Source organism: Pipistrellus kuhlii, unplaced genomic scaffold, assembly GCF_014108245.1.
Source record: "Pipistrellus kuhlii isolate mPipKuh1 unplaced genomic scaffold, mPipKuh1.p scaffold_m20_p_5, whole genome shotgun sequence".
NCBI classification, from domain to species: Eukaryota; Metazoa; Chordata; class Mammalia; order Chiroptera; family Vespertilionidae; genus Pipistrellus; species Pipistrellus kuhlii.
The window spans coordinates 71,913,637-71,933,479 of NW_023425551.1; the positions used below are offsets into that span (position 1 = coordinate 71,913,637).

The 19,843-nt window shown below is 43.5% G+C and overlaps 1 protein-coding gene across 6 annotated transcripts in view; it reads right to left on the bottom strand.

Annotated features, from left to right (window-relative positions):
- The window catches only part of RUNX2 (RUNX family transcription factor 2), a 330,253-nt gene that overhangs the window by 224,822 nt on the left and 85,588 nt on the right, over positions 1–19,843 (bottom strand). For 5 of the 6 annotated variants that reach the window (XM_045573188.1, XM_045573187.1, XM_036413602.2 and 2 more), the window contains exon 3: positions 7,703–8,043. In XM_045573188.1, the coding sequence (XP_045429144.1) occupies positions 7,703–8,043 (341 nt within the window). Of the gene's footprint in view, positions 1–7,702; positions 8,375–19,843 lie in introns of those variants that run through there. The other variant, XM_036413606.2, reaches the window with a different exon arrangement.

The window sequence follows — 19,843 nt, forward strand, 5'->3', positions numbered from 1 at the left end:
TTTGCCTCCTTAACCTTCCACAGTTAACCTTCGGCATATTAATCAAGCAAATAAGGGCCCAGCATAATCAGTCTTTGAGGCTAAAACACATTTTCACTGCTCCAAGGCTGGGGATCACACTTCTAACCCGGATCAGCTAACTTCCGAATGGGTGCCCCAGATGAACATGGCGCCTGGGAAGGGAATGCTGGTGCAGGGCCTTTGCTGTCATGTATAAAGCACAGTACTCATAGTTCCACTACCAGGACACTGACACTTGATAATGTCCTTTCTCTAAACTAACTTCCAGGATCCTATATCCAGATTATTTCCATCTCTTCCTCACTCTCTGACATTGACATCCATATGTGCTTGCCTGTTTGGCAAATATCCCATTCCTCTATAAGGCAAACCTAAGCATTTAATTCCCTGCTCCCAATACAATTCATACTTGCTCTCATCAAAGCAGAGTCCTCAGACTATGATAAAACAGACACTGTAACTGTACTTTGGGGCTTAATTTCTCCTACCCATGAACCCTAACTCAATACTCCTTTGCTCTACCCTCTGCTCCAGTCAAGGGCGTGGAGGGGAACAATGAACTTGTCATTTTTTAGCCCATGCTTTTGTCTTAGGCTATTTTTCAATTCCATTCCTTCTTTAGCAGTTTGTTATTCAGTTTAAAATTCTAGAGCTTTTCTTAAATTACAAAGCCCACTTTCACAGCATTCCACCTTGCTCAAATAATCCTCATTTCAATGTGCATGTATCAATAATGTATCTACTCCTTTTGATATACTAGCCCAAAACTGAGACTCACTCCTAAAAGTCCAAATTTATGTTAGGCTGAAAATTATAAGAGGGAAGGGCCTTTATCTGTCTTGCTCAGTACTATGCCCAATTCCCAAAACTGCTTGGCAAATAGTAAGTGTTGGATAAATACCTTTGAAATAAACAAATTAAAGAGCTCCCCCACCCCCAAAAAAAGCATCATGTCCCACAGCCAGCAGTCTGTGAGACTACCAGATAAAACTCTACGAGAGAGACCCAGTTAAAGGTTGACTCAGCACGCCTCATTAGAGGCAAGTGCCCTTGCTTCAAACTAGTTTTCTGACAACTTTTTCCATCCCAGAGGAGGGGGAATCACGCCAAAGATCCTTTACTCATCGTATATGGTTACTCTCTTGAATCTGAGAAGAGTCCCAGGTCAAGGGTAAATGCCTTGAGAACATGACTTCCTCCCTACATACTTGATCTAGTGCCTCAAGTGGCTACAGACCATGTAGGTAATGCTGTATTGCTGATGGGGGCAATGGGCTTTTCAATTTTTTAAACTCACAATGTCAAAAATGTGAACATTTGAAAATACTGAAATAATTGACTACATTTGCCAGGATTCGTCTCAGTGTTGGGCATTTTTTTTCACACTCAGCGTATTGCGTTTTAACACCTGCTGTGTGTGTGGCATTCTATGTCAAAATAAATATGGAACCAGTAAGGGTACTAAGGAAGGTGAAAAAGCTGTACTGTTTAGAAGAGAATGAATGCCCCCAAACTCAAGAGGCCCTGCTTTTCCCCCCACCTCTGCTATGATCTCATACACGTCACTTCATCTCCAGGAACCACAGTTTTCCAACATAAATTGGAAATAACTTTTTTAAGTCTGTAAAATGTAGAAGAAACTGTATAAGTATAGAGTGTAATTGTAATGATGTACTTTTTGTAAGATGAGGAGGCTCACTTCTATTCCAAGTCTGCTATGTGGTAAATATAGGCTTTTACTTGGGAGCATCCTTAAAGGATTCTATTGAATATGTAATTCTTCACTTTATGTCCTGGGATTTTTCTGTTGTTGTTGCTGTTGAAAGATAAAAGATAACTGCTGATGGGTTTCTCTCCAGTATGGCTAAATTTCAGAAGAAAGTAAAGAAATCTGCCCCAATATGAAGATTTTCAAGAGCTCTGGGACATTATTATTTTACTGCATATTTTTAACATAATGGGGTTTTTTTTAGTTAGAAGAAAAGGAAAATTGATTCAATATGGGAAAATATGAAAGAAAAGGTCCCTAAGAGTGAAATACATAAATCCATTTACTTTGCTTAAGCAGCATAATAATGACCATATTAAATACTGGTATGTCTTACGTATTATATTTAATAAGAAAACAAATAGGTAATCACAAATTGTGAGTCTTCTATGATTTTAGAACTTGGCCTTTAAAAAAAATGCTAACTAAAATGATATAGTGACAACTTTTCCTGTTATGGCTGAACTCTATTTTAATGGTTAAATATTGATATATTGGGTTATTTTTTTTCCTGCTATATACGCTACCAAATCTCATTGCCTAATTTTTTTTTTTCTGAGGGAAAAGTGGGAAGGGGGTATTATATTTGAGTTTATACCAGTCAGGAGCGAAATTATATGTTTGAGATTTTTTTATAGTAGATTTCTGAAGCTAAAACGTTTCCCTTGAAGATTTTCAACTATGTTTATCTAAAAGAAAATCAAAAGAATCAAGAACTTTTTGCACATTTCATCTGTACCAAACCCAAGCAATGGAAAACATTTTAAGGGGCAGAGAGAGCAGACAAAAATTGCTCCTTAACCAGTTAGGAGCAAGCACACATTCAAGTTAGTTTCCGTGCTCCCCAATACAAAACTTCTGTTCTACAGAGAATAATCTGTGATGAAACCTTAACAACTACGTCTTTAAGTGTTTTAAAACATAAAATCTACAAATTCAAGAAACTTCATGGGAAAGAGAAGTCATTTTACGTCCTGGCATTTCAGACTTGAGAAAGAAGTTCCTTTATTTAGCACACCTCACTATAACCGGTATTTAAATCACATGACGTGCAGCTTGTACAAAATAAAGAATATTTATTTAACTCTAGAAACACTACTGAAATTTTGTATAAGATTCCTTATGACTAAATCTGTAAATTACTTTGAAAGAGGAGCAGTAGAGAATTAACTCAGACTCTTAAAATTGTTTTTGTGGTCTTATTATACGGAAATAAAAATTGCCCATTACATTTCCATGAACAGAAGTCTAGTCTTAACTAATCAATTACTCTTACAGACCAATATGATCTGGCATGTTGTACATGCAGCAAAATTGAAATATAATTATTTTTTAATATAGAATCTGATCAAATCTTCCTTTGAAATAAAAGCAAGGTATGGAAATAGTTGCAACAAGAAAAAAATTTAATCTTATGGTAATTATTTAAAGATAACTTTAAATAAACTATCAAAAACTTTCACAAATAATATTTCACAAATATTACAGTTAATTTTTCAAGTTTAACCTAGAATTTAGGAACACCCATTGAATGGAAGAGAAAAAAGTAAATACAATATAAAGTGTCATTTCATAATTTTTAGAATAAATGTCAAAGAGAAAATAGATTAAAATTATTCCAATTTAAACCAAGAATATATGTGCCATGTTTTAAGTTGGTTTATATCATCTAACAATGTATATTCTGAAAAATTTTTGAAGGATACAAACATAGCAATGACAAAGGGAAAATATAATGAAAGATACCTTGTCATGCCTGTTTTCAAATGTAAGTTTTCTAATATTTATTTTCCATCTAAAAGTTTTTATTTCAATTACTTTACCAATATGTCTTATATATTCAGTCCTAACATTTTTAATTTCAAATAATTGGATTGTATTTAAAGGCATAACACAAAAAATGTGTCTATCTTCACACAACTTGAAATCTATTGTGATTTACATAATTTTGCCTAACAGTTCATGGTAGGCTTAATAAGGTATTAACTAGTTTAATAACCTGTTTCTCTTTGTTTAGGTATAATTATATTAAAAAGACACAAACATAAAAACCTGATCATTCAATATGTAAGGAAAATACAACTCACTAGTGTCAAATATTTATTAGTTGCATATTTGTTTCTGAAAATAGGCCAATGATGTCAAAAAAAATTTATTTTCAGCCCATTGCTCCATCATTTTGAAACCCTACTTATGACAAATACTGAAAGCTATCATTAAGCATACAGAATTAACTATGAGTAATAGATCATATATCTAAAAATGTGTTTTCTTTAACATTGCCAGAAAAACATATGATACTGGTAAATATATAGTGCAATGTTCTCTAACTTAAAACAGCACAATAGCTGTGCGCTTACTATAGTTTTAAAATGTACATCTGGACTTAAAATTTCTGCATAGTGTTTCAGCTTGAAGCTATTTAAAGCAACTGAGTTATGAACCCTGAACACCAGGCTTCATGGTGGAAATGCTGACAGACCCCTCACTGCAAGGGTGCTACTGGATGCAGGGTTGGCTTACTCTCTTCTTTCCTATCTGACCATTAACTAAAGGGATGAATTTGCAAACTGCTTTTTTGTCACTACAATTTCAAGGACAGAAAGGCCTGGGATCCTCTAATAGTATGTCTTAACTATTTTAGGCTTTCGGTGAGATACACCTGAAAGAAATGTTAAAAATATTTATTTCCATTTCCTTGACACCTGGGAGGACTGAACGTTCCAAAACTGCAGAACTTTGTTAAAAATACAATGCTTATAAACAACTTTATATATTTTAAAGTATGCTGGTGTTGAGTAGAACCGAATTAAGGATTCTTGTTTAATCCCTAAACAAGATCAGGTGGATAATACTAACACTTTACTTAGGACTTAATACAATACGTGGTTAATATCACTTTGAAGCACTGTTTTAAATGAACATATCAATGCACAGTTCATTGAATTCATTTCTCATTCTCTTACAGTGGTGAGCTCAGTGTCACAGACATAAAATACAGGCTCAATAAATACTGTATTGATGTGAATATCAGATTTCTCAACAATTCCGTTCTCTGTGTGTTTGAAGATATAATATGTACCTGTTATCTACCCAATAACACTATAATTAACTTGGCACATGGCTTTATCATATCCAAACTGTTCTCATTATTTTTAAAACTGGGACTTCTTCATGTTATTTCTTCATTATAGATGTATTTGGTTTTGTTGCAAGTGTGGGAAGTCTACTGCTCTCAGGCTCTTATCTCAAAAGGAAGGTAAAGAGAGTCTGCTGTTACTAACATTCAGAGGAAAACAGAAATTGTTGCCTATATCTGGATGTTCCAAATATCTACACATCCTTTTCAGCAGAGACAAAACGTCTATATTAAGTGGACCTCAGCTATTACCTACTATTTGAATTCTGTTAAACACAGATATGGGAGTTCACATTTTAGGTTAACTCAATTTCTTTTTCAGTTGATACGTTTTTAATATTTATTTTAATGTGGTCATGTGTTATCTATGGCTTTGTTTGCTGATTACAAGTAAAATCACCCTACGTAACCATAAATATGATTAATAGCAAAGAAAGCAATTTCTTTTTAAAATAATTTTTTAAAGGTGATGGAGCACAGAGCCCTCTGTGCAACCAAAATCTGAGAATAGGTCAAACTAATTGCATCCTATCTGTGTGCCCAAAACACCCTTTCTATCTAAAATACTAAAGTTCGAAATCAATTCAGCATCATGAATATGAAAGAATAGTTCAAAACAGTTATACCTAACCATGTTTGGCAGAACAAACAGAATGCAGACCACCAAACGTCTAATTGTTATCTTTAAAAATGCAGGCACTTATCCTTAAATTTTCACATAACTTGACTTGTGGCATTGTATAAACAACATATATGCTTATTATACAGTTTTTTTGGGGGGATGTTTGGGGTTTTTTGGTGGGGGGAGAGGGTTAGAAATAAAAGCTAATTAGAAAATTCTGGGCCCTTGGACGAGGAACATTGTAGAAGATACCTCCTGTACAGAAATTTAAGATGCTACACTATTCTGAGCTTTTCAATAAGAAAACAACCTACAGAATGGGTGGTTTATAAAAGGAGACATGGGACGGTTAGAGCGCTCACACATACATTTCTTGAGCCAAGTGCAAAATGAAACTTGCCCCAGAATGCAGCATCCCCTGTCCATAACAGTTCACTCTGATTTCTGTTCTGATAGAAGACCCAGGGAGATAACCAGCTCTAATTGACCTGGACTCCTCTCTTTCCACCCACACCCACACATGGAATCTCAACTGACGCCTGGGGGGACGGGGGAGGATGGGGGCAATCCACAACTGGGAACTGCCAGTAGCCTTGGGAGCCCAGGGTCCACAGTGAAGAATCTGGCATAATTCCTCCTTTTTCTTACCTTTACCCCATCCCCTAGCTACCCTGCTCTCCTTAGATCCCAGAGCCCATGGGTCCAGGCTAGATGGGGCCAGAAGCAGCGGCTTTCTGAGGAGGCTCTTCCCCGCGGATGGCTCCACCGGGCGGCCCCCTCCATCCAGGCGTCTCCTCCCGAGACTGCCCGGGAACCCGCTTCGCTTCAACCCAGCTCCGCCTAGGGGCCCCGCGTCTCCCCCAGGCCAGGGCTGCCTGAGCAATTGGGGACGCTTCATTGACACCCATCAGGCTACTGTTCTGGACCCCACATCCTCAACTCGCCAGCCGGTACCGGCGACACCCGCCCCCAAACTAACGGCCCGGTAGCGGCGGCGGCGGCGGAGGACACGGAGGGCGCTCCCAAACCCGGGGGTCACTCCCTCTGCACCCCGGCCCCCCGCCCGAGCCTCCCACAACCTTACAGAAACTAGGAGGGAGCTTCGGGATCCAAGTCCCTTAGAAGGAATAAGAGACGAATCCGCAAAAATTGTCACCTCCAATTTCCAGGCTGGTAAAGGGAAGGCATCCATCCCACGGGTTTCCCGGTCCCCCCGCCGCCGGGCTGGGCGCGGCGGGAGCGGAGTCCCGGTGGGAAGAGGCGGCCCGAGCCCCCGCCCCCTCCGCCGGCCCGCGCCTCCCGCACTCGAGGGTCCGAGCCCGCGCTTCCCGGGCTCCCCCGCCTCGGGGCGCGCTGCGACCCCGGCGGCCCCGCCTTCCTTCCTCCCGGCGCAGGGAACGGGCGCGAGCCTGCCAGCCGAGCGAACACCCCGGCCCTGCCTCCCACCTCCCAGGCTCCCGCAGGGCGAGTCTGCCCGCGACCCTCTGGGGCCCCGGGAACGCGGCCCACGCGCCGCCGCGGGAGCCCCTCCCTGGACGCGAACTGCTGGAGCGGTCACCCCGGGAACACGCTTCCGGGAGCCCGGGATGGGCCGGGGCCGCTGGGACTTAGCGGATCCGATCGGGGACTCCCAGACCGGCCGGACGCGAGGACTCCCGGGAAGGGCCGGCCGGGATGCCCTGGGAGGAAGACGCGGGGTGGACCGGGGGAAATGTGTCCTGGGGATCCTCACCCCTGGGAAATGGGGGCGGGGTGGCGGCGCCAAGAGTGGGCACCTGGAGGCTCTGGGGGGAGGGGAGGCGGCTCACTCAGAGGAGTGGGTGAGAACTTTTTGCCCAGGAGGCTTGAGGGGGTGATGAGCAGATGGAGGGGACACGGACTGGAGGTGGCGGCTGCGGGCACAGGTGGGAGAGAGAGGGATCTGTGCGGGGTCATTGCGCTTAAGCCCGCGGGGAGATCAGGAGGAAAGGGGGCCATCCGGGGGGTCCCTCGGGTCTGAGCCTCTAAGGTAGGCGAGGCCTGAGACCCTATCCGGGTCCCGGTGGTCCCCGTGGTCCCCGTGGTCTCCTTGGTCCAGGAGACGCCGGCGGGCAGGTCCCGAGGCGCCCGGCCGGCCGGCCGGGGGCGGGGAGCAGCCGCCGCAGCTTCTTACCTTGAAGGCCACGGGAAGGGTCTTGTTGCAACGCCAATGCGAGGGCAGCACGGAGCACAGGAAGTTGGGGCTGTCGGTGCGGACGAGCTCGGCCGGGAGGTCAGCTATGATCTCCACCATGGTGCGGTTGTCGTGCGGCGGCCGCAACCGGGGCGCCGCCGCCGCCGCCGCTGCCGCCGCCGCCGCCGCCGCCGCCGCCGCCGCCGCCTCCTGCTGCTGCTGCTGTTGCTGCTGCTGCTGCTGCTGCTGCTGCTGCGCAGCCACCACCGGGCTCATGTCGCTCATCTTGCCGGGCTGCAGGCTGCTGGAGGGGGGGCTGAAGCGCCGGCTGGTGCTCGGATCTACGGGAATACGCATCACAACAGCCACAAGTTAGCGGAGTGGCCGGGGGAGGGGGAGGAGGGTGGAAATGAGGGGCGAGGAGGAGGAAATTGGGGGGTGGGGGGTGGGGTGGAGGCGAGACGAGGGAATGAGGATGGAGGTGATGGGGCTCCGGAGGTGAGAAATCAAGTCCGAGGAAGCCGGCTGCCGGGCGAAGTCTGACTGTCGGGGGGCCGGCGGTAGCGATGCGGTGCAATCAGGTTGGCGGGCGGGGAGAGCCGGGAGGCGCCGAAGATCTTTTTTGCCGGAGTGCTTTGGGACACCCGGGGTGGCAGCTGCGACCGGGTGCGGGGCTGTGTTTGACCCGAGGATGTGTTTGACCCGGGAGGTAGGGGTGGGTGGAGGGGGGGGGGGCTTTCGTTTGCAGCGTGGAGTGGGGTCTCTGGGGGCACAGCGTCCTGGGTGCGCTGGCGCCCCCTCCCCGAGTGAGTCCAGCTGTGGAGACGAGCGGTTTCAATCCAGACCGGGGACCGGCATCATCAAGCGCTGCCCGCCGCCGCCGCCGCCGCCGCCCGCGGGCTCCCTCCGGCCCGGGCCGCCGCCTCCTCCCCGCGGCCGCCGCTCTCCCCGCGCCGGCTGCGCGCTCCGAGTCCTCCCGCCGCGGCTGCCGGCCGGGCTCCCCGGCTCCGATCGCTCCTTCCTTTCCCTTCTCCGCTCTCTCTCCCTCTCCCGCCGCCTCCTCCTCCTCCTCGCGTCCACTCGCTCCTGCTGCTTCTTTGCAAAGCTGCCCTGACCCCCGCGCTCCGAGGCGCCGGGAGGTGAGTCTCGGGCAGCGGATCCCGGGGCGGCGGATCCGGAGCCTCCGCGTTGGAATCGCAGCCGCTGCCGCCGCCCGCCGGCCGCGGGAAGGAGCCCCCGGGACGCCGAGCGCCGCCGCCGGAGCCCAGCGGCGCCGGGTCTGCAGGGATCCCGCCTGGTCGCGTCCTCTGGCTCCTCCACGCCTCACCCCTCACCCCCACCTCCCCCACCCCGGGGCAAGGAACCCCCTCTCGGTCCGAGGAGGTTGCAGCGGAGACGCCAGAGAGCCGCGGGCTGATCTGACTGTCGGTATTTTTTCGTTGTAACTTCAGGAGAGGAGGAAGGAAAATTCTTGAGTGACTGTGCTGACTTCTCAGCACTCGTCACCCTTCCCCCACCCCACCCCCACCTCTGCCTGAGTGGCTCCCGTGGGGGGCCGGGGGGAGAGAAGATTTTTGCAGGGTTTGGGGTGTGTTTTTTTTGTTTTGTTTTGTTTTGTTTTAAGTGACACGAAAAATGGGGGCGGGGGTGCACGCGTCAAAATAGTTTTAGAAACTCAAGTGGGTGGCTGGACAGTTTTTTTTTTTTTCTTCTTCTATATTCAAACTTGTTCCTAGAGAACAAGGATGAGTTTTGTTGTTGTTGTTGTTTTTTTAAAGACTGGAAAACTGTCATCCTGGTGATTACAATAAGTTGCAAAAACCCTTGCTGGGGAGAAATTCCAGCAGTTTTCTATCCATTTTATCTTTTAGTAAGTCGATTCTGCATCTAAAAATTAATGTCTTTACTTTCTTTCCCACCATGCCCAGGCCAAAAAAAAAAGTAAAAATACAAAATAAAATATTCAAAATGCTTCGACGGGTATTTATTTATGTATTTATTTCCCAATGTGGGTTTCAAAAGCGACTTTGGATCCCCCAAAAAGTTGTGGTCGAGAGGATGAAGGAGCACGGGGTGGGGGAAAGCGGCAGTTTTACCTAAAATGTGGTTTTTGGAGGCTGGGATTTCTAATGATTAGGTTTTTGTGGTTTATATAGACACGGCTCTGGCTGAGGCAATCATTACGCTGATGAGAGTCAGAGGCACGTGGGTGTCTCCTAGACCAGCCTCAAACCCTGAGCCTTCAAAACAAATACAATGTGTGGCGCCCACAAAAGCCTGGAAATCCGCTTGAGGCTTTTGCGCCCCTGAGAAGGGGGCACCAGGCCGGGTGCCCTCCACGTCGCGCACCGCTAAGCTCTCTGCTTGCTGTCAAACTCCTTTAGACCTCCCAAAGCTCTGTGAAAACGTGCTTGCAAAAAGAACCCTCCGTTGTCAAAGTTTCCAGGATTCCCAATAGGGGAGCTGACACCGAAATAAGTGATCTTATCAATAAATGAGAAATTAGAATGCCTCCAACTCCGGGTATTCAGGAAGCAAGATAGTTGATAAATATCAATATCCCCCCTACACACACATCTTATTTAAAACAATGGACTTCCCATTAATTGGTGTTTTTATTGCTCAGCATAAACGCCTCTCTCACCCCGGTAGCCACGGGCCGGGACCCTCCCTCTGGGCTGTCAAAGCGCTGGTCCCCTCGCTGAGCCTGCGCTGGGGTCTGCGCCTTTGAAGGGGCCTGGACGAGCTTGAAGAGTTTGGGGGGAGGAGGATGTGGGACGGAAGAGGGGACCTGGAGCCTGTCGCAGATTCTAGAACCCATTACAAGAGCAAGCTGGCCTTAGAGGGCTGTCGTCGCGTGACTTAGACCCCAGGACTGGCCTCTGCAAAGAGATGCGCCAGGGAGCGGTGGAAAAGGGGAGGGTGGCTAGGCGGGCATCCTTCCCGGGGTCAGGATGCTGGTTCAGAGGACACCACGCCACCCTGCCTCTTTGATTTAATGTTACATTCCCTTTCTCCATCCCTAACTCCACGCCCCCCTTGTCCGCATTTCCCTTTCCCACTTTTTTTTTTCCTCCCCTCTCCCGCCTCTCCCCAAAGTACCCCACACACACACAGTCGCGAGTCTCCTTGCCTCGTCCCTCCAGACACCTCGGCCTTCCCAGGGCCGCCAGCCACCCTCCTAGACCGGTAGAGGCATTCTGTGCCACCCACTGTGACAGCAGCCCGGGTGGGTCTACCTGCCTCAGGGCGGGGGACGGGCTTGCATGGCGAGGAGCGAAGCCATCTGCAGCGCGTGCGATCTTTAATTATCGTTTCGGTCACAGGGGAGAGCTCTAACCCCGGGCACCGCGCCGCCGGCGCACCGGGCAGCGCGCGCCCAGCCCCGCAGCCACCCCGCAAGGGCAGCGGCTCACCCCGCACAGAGAACCCTAAAGACCAGGCTGCAGCCCTCCCTCTCCCACTTTACACCCACCCGCCAGCGCTCAGACCCGTATGTTCCAGCAGCCACACACTGGCACTCTTAACTACACGCACAACTCATGCACATGGATTTTTTTTTTTTTTTTTTTTTTTTTTTTTTTTTTTTGCCTTTTCGCCTTCTAGCCTGGCCGCTTATTTACTTGGGGCACGTTATATCACTGTCTAACAAAGATTTCTGACTAGTTCAGTGTTGTTGTTTTTTTTTAAGAAGTGGCGCCTGCAAAGGAGAGAATAAGTTACAGGAAGTGGATTATTTCTGTGGTCCAAGGGAGACAGAAATGCAGTAGCTACCATCGTGGGTGATATGCCACCTTATCCGGGATTGTCCTTATCTCAGGAAGTCCACGGAAGGGGGAACTCCCAGACAATCTGAAAACGCTAAGTAATAATTGATATTTCAGTTATGAGCAACCAAACGAGGCTTTTTTGAATGAGATAGTCTAAAGCTCTTTGGATTTCAATAAGCGTTTGGGAGGCTTTACCTCTTGCTCAGTCGCTGTTTTGTCCTTTGTTTTTCTTGGTGGACAGCAAGATGTGCAGGCCCCAGTGGCTGAGTACTCTGACTCAGGATTTTTTTAAGGACAATTTAACCAATGGTAAATGATGTATTTTAATTAATCACATCTGGTAATTCACCTTTAAAGCCTTCCTCGGGCACCCTCCCTCCACTTCATGTCCATGGAACTAATACAAGCAGCTCTTGGAAGTTACTAGTCTTGGATCCCTTCAAATATCCTACAGTTATTTATAATGTGGAAATGAAATTTTCCACCAAATACCCTCACAGCATTTCAGGTATCTGGCACAGCAGATTTTCAGTCTTCTTCCAAAATGTCCCCTTGCTGAACATTCACACTTTCAACTGGAACTGACGGGGCCTGGAACTGATGATGTCTTGGCTCAGAGCATTGTACTTAAGGGAAGAAAATATTTTTGCAGACCCCCCTAACCCAAACCTCTCCTGGTAATAGTAGGCACATAGGAAAACGCTGACATTTTACGACTGAGTATCTTGTGCTGTAGTTTGCATGATCTCACTCAGGTTTAGATTTCCTTCATCCCAGAGTATTTGGAACAAATCAACCACTAGATTCCTCTTCAGAAATATGTATCTTCTCTGTTGTGTGTTGTGACATAAAAAAAAAAAAAGAACACACATATTTTTCTGAAAATGTGGCTACTCTACGAGATACAGCATACTTTTCTCCTTCATGTCCTTTAACTCTTAATATCACTATTTAGTAACAACATCTGGTAAATGAGATGTGAAATGACCAAGCTATTTAGTCAAAGAACTGAATCCTTAAACTGGGAACAAAAACCATGCTTCTTTCATTCAGGTTTCATCTTCTAACCCCTACTTATTATTTTATAGATACTTTTTCTTGATAAAAAGTGAAAATGCTCTGGCTGATGTATAAGTGGTCTCATGCATTGAAGGGTCTTGGATTAGATTCCTAGTCAGGGCACATAGCCAGGTTATGGGTTTCATCCCTGTTGGGATGCTTATGGGAGTCAACTGATAAATGTTTCTCTCTCATACATCGACACATTGATATTTTTCTCTCTCCCTCTCCCTTCTTCTCTTTCTAGAATCAATGAAAACAACATATCCTCAACGAAGATACAAAAAAGTGAAAAAGTCACTGTAAAATCTTAAAATTGTTTTCAATGGACCAGCTAAAGTTGGATAATCTTTTCAGATGTTCAATAGAAAACCATGGACACATTTATGATCCCTAAAGCTTTTAGGTGTAATATCAGAAAGCATTATAAACAGAATCATCGTTGGAGAGTTTTCCTTTGGACGGTGATTGAAGTAAGGATACCTCGCCCTTGAAGAAGTAGTACTGCCAGCACACCAGGAGTTGTCATACTGCATACAGCTCACGGGCCAAATCTGGCCTAATGTCTATTTTTGTCTGGCACACTAGTTAAGAATGATTTTTGTATTTTAAAGTACTAGGGAAATATTAAAAGAAGAAGAATATGAGACTTAAAAATGATATAAAATTCATATTTCAATGTCCATAAATAATGTTTTATTGGAACATAGCTATATTTATATTTATGTATTGTCTGTAGCTGTCTTCACCTAATACAGCATAATTGTATGGCCTGTAAAGCCTAAAATATTTTATATCTGGTGGTTTTTTTTTAATTTTATTGATATTTTACAGAAAGGAGGAAGGGAGAGAGATAGTTAGAAAGGTCGATGAGAGAGAAACATTGACTAGCTGCCTCTTGCACACCTCCTACTGGGGATGTGCCCGTAACCAATGTACATGCCCTTGACTGGAATCAAACCTGGGACCTTTCAGTCCGCAGACCGACACTCTACTACTGAGCCAAACTGGTTTCGGCTGATATCTGTTTTTTTATGGAAAAAGTTAGCCAGGCCCCAAAGTGAAAGGCTGGGGCAGAATGGGACAGCAGAAAGGAGTAGCTATTAAGAGAAGGTATTGGGATGGAGTGTGTATGAGGTCCAGATTAGTTCTCAAAAAATTAAAAGTATATCATTTAACTTACTCTTTTCTGTGTAAAACATTAATCACGTAGACTAATATTTCTCACTTAGTAATTTTGGATGTGCCAAACAGACAGAAAAGAATGAGTACTTTTGCATGAGCTCCTTAAGAAGGCTGGGGTGGATAGGTAGGAAGAGATTAATTAACCAAAGAACTTATATACATAACCTGTGGACACAAACCATAGTGTGATGAAGGTCTAGAAGTTTTAGAATGGAGAAAAAAGGGGGATATCTGTAATACCCTCAATAATAAAGAAAAGTTATAAAAGGAAATAAAATGAGGGGGGACAGTTGTCTTATAGGTCTCTCTATGTCAGCATCCCCATTGCTCTTCATAGTGGGAGCACATTAACTGCATAGATGAGAAAAGACGAGAAAACTTTCATGTAGTCTGCACGTGAAAAAAACAGGTAAAGTTTTAATGGGTTTGCTCCATCTGTTTTACAGATTGATTACACAAGAAGCATAAACAAGCTAACCAAGAATTTTCTGGAATACAGTATTTTCACAAGTCCTACATATACTTTTCAGACAGTTAGCTTAATAAGCTAAGTGATCCCAAAGCCTTCTGACATGTTTTCCATTTTGATTTTTTATGCAGTTAAATACTGTCTGATTTGTTTTAAGCTCGGTAAACTTTTCCCTTTGTCAATGGACCTATAATAATTTGCATGGCTGTAACAAGAGATGAAATGTTTGTATTGGAGGGCTTAGCATTGTAAACCTTGCCTTGTTGTTCTGGTTAGCATCCCCATGGGCCATTTCAGACATTTATAAGAGAGCTCGGCGTTGTCATAAAAAGCCTGACATTCGACATGTGATCTTTCAGAACCACGGTTATGGAGCACCTGTCAAATCCATCTTCAGGAATGGCACTGACTAAAATGGCATATGTCCTGTTTGACTAAAAGACCAACTTACTAAATTACATCCTATTTACCTGAAGGACCAATGTAATTTCTTAAAAGGCTGTAATTTGAGAGTGGGGAGTCAATGTGGACAAAAAAAAGGGACATCTGTAATACTTTAAAGAATAAAGATAAAATTTTTTTAAAAAAATAAATAAATAAAGCTAAGCCATAGCCAGTTTGGCTCAGTGGATGGAGTGTCGGCCTGCGAACTGAGGGGTCCTGGGTTCAATTCCAGTCAAGGGCAAGTACCTTGATTGCAGGCACATCCCCAGTGGGGTGTGTGTGTGTGTGTGTGTGTGTGTGTGTGTGTGTGTGCAGGAGGCAGCTTATTGACGTTTCTCTCTCATCGATGTTTCTGGCTCTCTATCCTTCTCTCTTCCTCTCTGTAAAAAATCAATAAAATATATTTTTTTAAGTAAATAAATAAAAATAAAGCTAATGGAGTGGTTTTGTTTTTTTTTTTAAAGATTCTAATTTATTATTCACAGGTCAGAGAAATAAGACCAATTTTCCCAAGGCAGCCGTTGGGTATTTTGGTGTTGGCAATTGTCCTGGGGTGGTAGCAGTGACCTTTGAGAAGTAGTGGGATATTAAATGCAGAAGTTAATATATTTTGATGAAACATTTAAAACTATCCTAAAATTATAGGTTTCCTGCAGTAATCTAACCATGCATGCTCTTTGGATGTGCTTTCATAAGGCATCAAGGAAGGTGCTATCTAATTGCAATCCCACTACTCAGGGTTCTAAAGCTTCACTTTAGACTCAGGGATGGTGGTTTGAACTATTCATCCCACCTCACACCCTGCCACCAATGTGAGAAATGTAAATCATAATACTCTCAATTCACCTAACAAAGACAAAATCAGAATTTGCACAGTATGAGAAATTTGAATTACGAACTAGAAAAGAAGGAAAAATAGAAGAGAAAACATATAAAATACCAAGAAGCCAGCTTTGTCCTATTAGTTCTAGGGGATGTAGTTCCAGGGAACCATCCTAAGTGTTTCCGTCCTTTGTCCTTTGTATTTCATATTTAAAAACTCTTCCTCCAGGATACCCCTCCACCCTACCCCCCACAAACACACACAAACCCTGCCTGCCCCGTGCTTACCCAAATCAAGCTTCTAAGCTTTTCTCAGAGCAAGCACTTCTTCCCATCTAGCCATGACCAAGTTCTATAAGCAATGATTCTTTTCTCTACTTTGACTTCAAATGAATTCTCTTTTTGTTGGGCGGGATCTGTTCCTTAATCACATTCCTGTGAGTCGTTATTTTTCTTCCAGTTCATTTTCCTAGGTGTTCCAGTTTACCAACTAATTACCTCCTGGATCCAAATTCATCTTATTTACCTGCTCTGAGAAAATGGATCTGGGCCCTTTAAGTATTTCTCTTTACCAGTTGGCATTGGCATATAGTCAATAGGGGTTATTGGAGAAACACAGCAGAAGGAAAGGGGTTTGCTTCCTGGTTCCCTTCTATTCAGAAGCAACAGGCTTCTACAGCCCAGCACATCTAGCTTCGCCAGAGCGGGCTCTGCAGCAGGAGCCTGGCTAGTGCCAGGCCCTGCGGTGCACAGCTCCCCTCAGCACCCACACCCCTCCTTTGGCTATTTTGCAGCAGTGTGCCCCTGGTGAGAAACCTAGTTGGGAACAACTTTCCCCAGCACCCTACCGAGCAGATATCTAGCAAGCTCCACCAATGCAACTTCTGCCATGGAGTGTGGAGGCTCTGCTTCCCCACAGGGTCTGTTTCTCAGCCCTCAGTTACTCTATTTCAGCCCTATCAGGAGTGGATGCTCTTAATGATGGAATCTTTAGAGTGCTCTTTACTTCATCCTGACCAACTGTTTCCTACTCCAATTTCTCGATACTGTCAATAATTCTTTATATTAACTTTCCTTGTTCAAATTACTGTGTGGTCTTTTTCCTCGTGGTTCCCAAACTGGTAAATGCTCTGGCTTCAAAGATCTGACCGCTAAGATGTTCTTATCCCATTGGTTTCCATGTTGGGCCACTTTATTTGGGTCATTATAAGGTAAGCATATCCAACACTACATCATACCTATTAAATGATTTATCTCTATGTGATAGATATAATAACTATGTACTGAGAAGACATATATTCTTAAGAGAAGAAGTTGTAGGCAGAGATTAGAGATAACATTGGTCAATATCATCCGCAACCACCGAGTCCTTTTGACATTGTCCATGAAAACTCATCCTCAAAACTTCTATTAAAATAAATATAAATAAAATCATATGCAAGAATTCCAGAGCTGATCCATGCCTAGATCTGATTAAAAAAAAAAAAAAAAAAAAAAAAAAAAAAGCCAGGGTCGGAGAAGTGGATGGCTATCTTGCAGGATCAGAGAAGCAAAATGCTACTACCACTCAGGAAAGGAGGGAGAGAAGGATTAGATGCTGCTGCCTTATACTTGAAGTCAGAGACTAGGCAATGCTATGGCTCTACAGTAAAATAAATCAGTAAAATATTGGATTAAGCAAAACAAATAGACTTAGCATTGCTAATTTCCTCCAAGCCTTTAATATGCCATATGCATCTTGAGTCTCCATAGAAAGAACCTAGAATACATCATCTCCTAAATTTATTTAAGTATTGCTTATGACCAGATTTAAAGTCTTTGAAGTATTTTTAGAAAATACTGAGCTATCAACGTGGGAAAAAAATTGTTGGAACATTAAAGGGACCATCCTGTCTGGAAGGGAATATTTTGATGTAATCAGAAAATAAAGTTGGCTAGACTACTTATAGCTGGGTCACAGAGGGCCCCGGTATGGTGATTACTGCTTTGGATACATTTGCAAGAGGGAGAATGTTCAGGCTGCTTCTGGAAGCCATGCTCTTGGGCCTTGTCCCACTGTTCCAGCTCATTGCCCTCCTCGGGCTGAACAGGAAAGTCGAATGGAAGTTTCTCTGGGTAAAGCAAAGCCAGTAGAAAGGTGAGGCAAAAGAATTGTGTAAGTGCAGGGTCACATTCTGTCTTTATTTAAAGTTTTAATACTTTGTTCACCAGGGATATTTTTTTTAAATATATTTTTATTGAGTTTTTACAGAGAGGAAGGGAGAGGGATAGAGAGTCAGAAACATCGATGAGAGAGAAGCATCAATCAGCTGCCCTTGACCAGGTACATGCCCTTGACCAGAATCAAACCTAAAACCTTTCAGTCCACTGGCTGATGCTCTATCCATTGGCCAAACTGGCTAGGGCCACCAGGGATCTTTTGATATAAAATTAGATTTTTAAGAATATTGCATTGAAATGTTATCTTAAATAATGGGCTTCCTGGAACCCCTTTTAAATTTTGCACCGAAGGCCAGTACCTCAATTCATTTCATCCTACTCCTGGCTCAGCCCCAGTGCTGGGGATATACAGAATTTACAGAGTGATTCCTAACTTCCCTGCTTCGTTATTATTTTTACTTTTTTAAAATCTATTACTAAATGTAAACACAAGTTGAAATAAGCCCATATTATTCCACAAAAGAACATATAACTTTCGGTACCTAACTGAGGTTTCAATAACAGATAAATCAGAAGAGTTTGGCCTTCAGTAATGTGTACAGGTAATTGTGTGTGTGTGAGTGTGTGTGTGTGGGGGGGGGGAGGGTGTGCACCTGGTTATCACTCTTTGGCAACAAAAATACAGGTCATCTTTTTCTTAGTATGTCAATTTTAAAAGGCAAAGATGTGCCTTTATTGTTGTTTGACTCCATTTTAGATCTTCAATTTTATTTAAATAAAATTAATTTAAATAAAATTAATGAATTTTATGATCAATTCTTTACAAGAGGTTTATAAGAGACAGTCCCTACTGGTGCTTCTGTAAAGGTGAACTTACACCATAGTGGGGAAAACATAAGATATTGTAAAAAAAGAGAAAAAGAAAAAAAACCTTTTACTTGACCAATGTTCTTTCCTCTGCCGATACAGTTCTTTTTCTGTTAATTCACATTTTGGCTCAAATTGAATGTAAGTTCTTTGAGGTCAGTAATTGTTTTTATTTCTTTTTTTTATTCTCAGCACTTAATGTATAGAATACAAAAGTGCTTACAAATATTTGTTTAAAGGCGTCAGTGAATAAATAAATGTACTTAAAATTCTATTTTGACCTGAAAATTCTGTCCTTTAAAAGTAAAACTTTTCATGTTATTACATTTTATCGCTCTGTCTGAAATTAGCTTGCCTTAGTATTCTTAGAGGCTACCCTTGCATCTAGGTATTTTCCCACAGAATTCTGGGTTGCATGTATCTGTGTAACAACACATGAAAATTTTCAGAAGCACAGATAGTTTTAAGAATTAATTTCCATGCCCTGACCGGTTTGGCTCAGTGGATAGAACATGGGCCTGTGGACTGAAGGGTCCCAGGTTAGATTCTGATCAAGGGCATGTACCTTGGTTGAGGGCACATCCCCAGTAGGTGGCGTGCAGGAGGCAGCTGATCGATGTTTCTCTCTCATTGATGCTTCTAACTCTCTATCCCTCTCCCTTTCTCTATGTAAAAAAATCAATAAAAATAAAAAAATAAAAAAATTTAATTTCCAAATCCTCAAAATCATATATACTCCTTTCTAAAAGTGATCTGCTTGGGAACATGCCTGTGCTTCTCATTTTCTTTCTTTATATTTCCCTTTTCCCACTTACCAAAAAAAAAAATACCTCCTGGCCAACTTTTTCCCTATTGTGCACTACCCCAGGTCATTAAAAAATCTCCTGGCTGCCACACAAGACCTGCATTAATCAAGACACCAAAAGCACCACTTTACTCAAACCCTTAGATACATTTTCCAAAAAAGTTTAACTTTTAAATTCAATAATTAGCAATAAAGATTATAATGTACTTATATTGTTTTCATAAATTATATACTATGGCAATTATAATACCTCTAACCAGAAGAGGTATTTTAACAGAAACTTATGAACCTAAAAAAATTAACATTTCTAATCATATATACCTATTTTTGCTGCTGTGCTTTAAAGCATAAAATTACATTATGTTAAGATACTTTTTTGGGGGAAGTGGAATAGAAGTGGGATTTAAAAAATAATATAGCCCTGGCTGGTTTAGCTCAGTGGATAGAGCGTTAGCCTGGGGACTGAAGGGTCCCAGGTTCAATTTTAGTCAAGGGCATGTACCTTGGTTGTGGGCACATGAGGATCTTGATCATGTATATTTTAAAAGGATAAAGGTGGT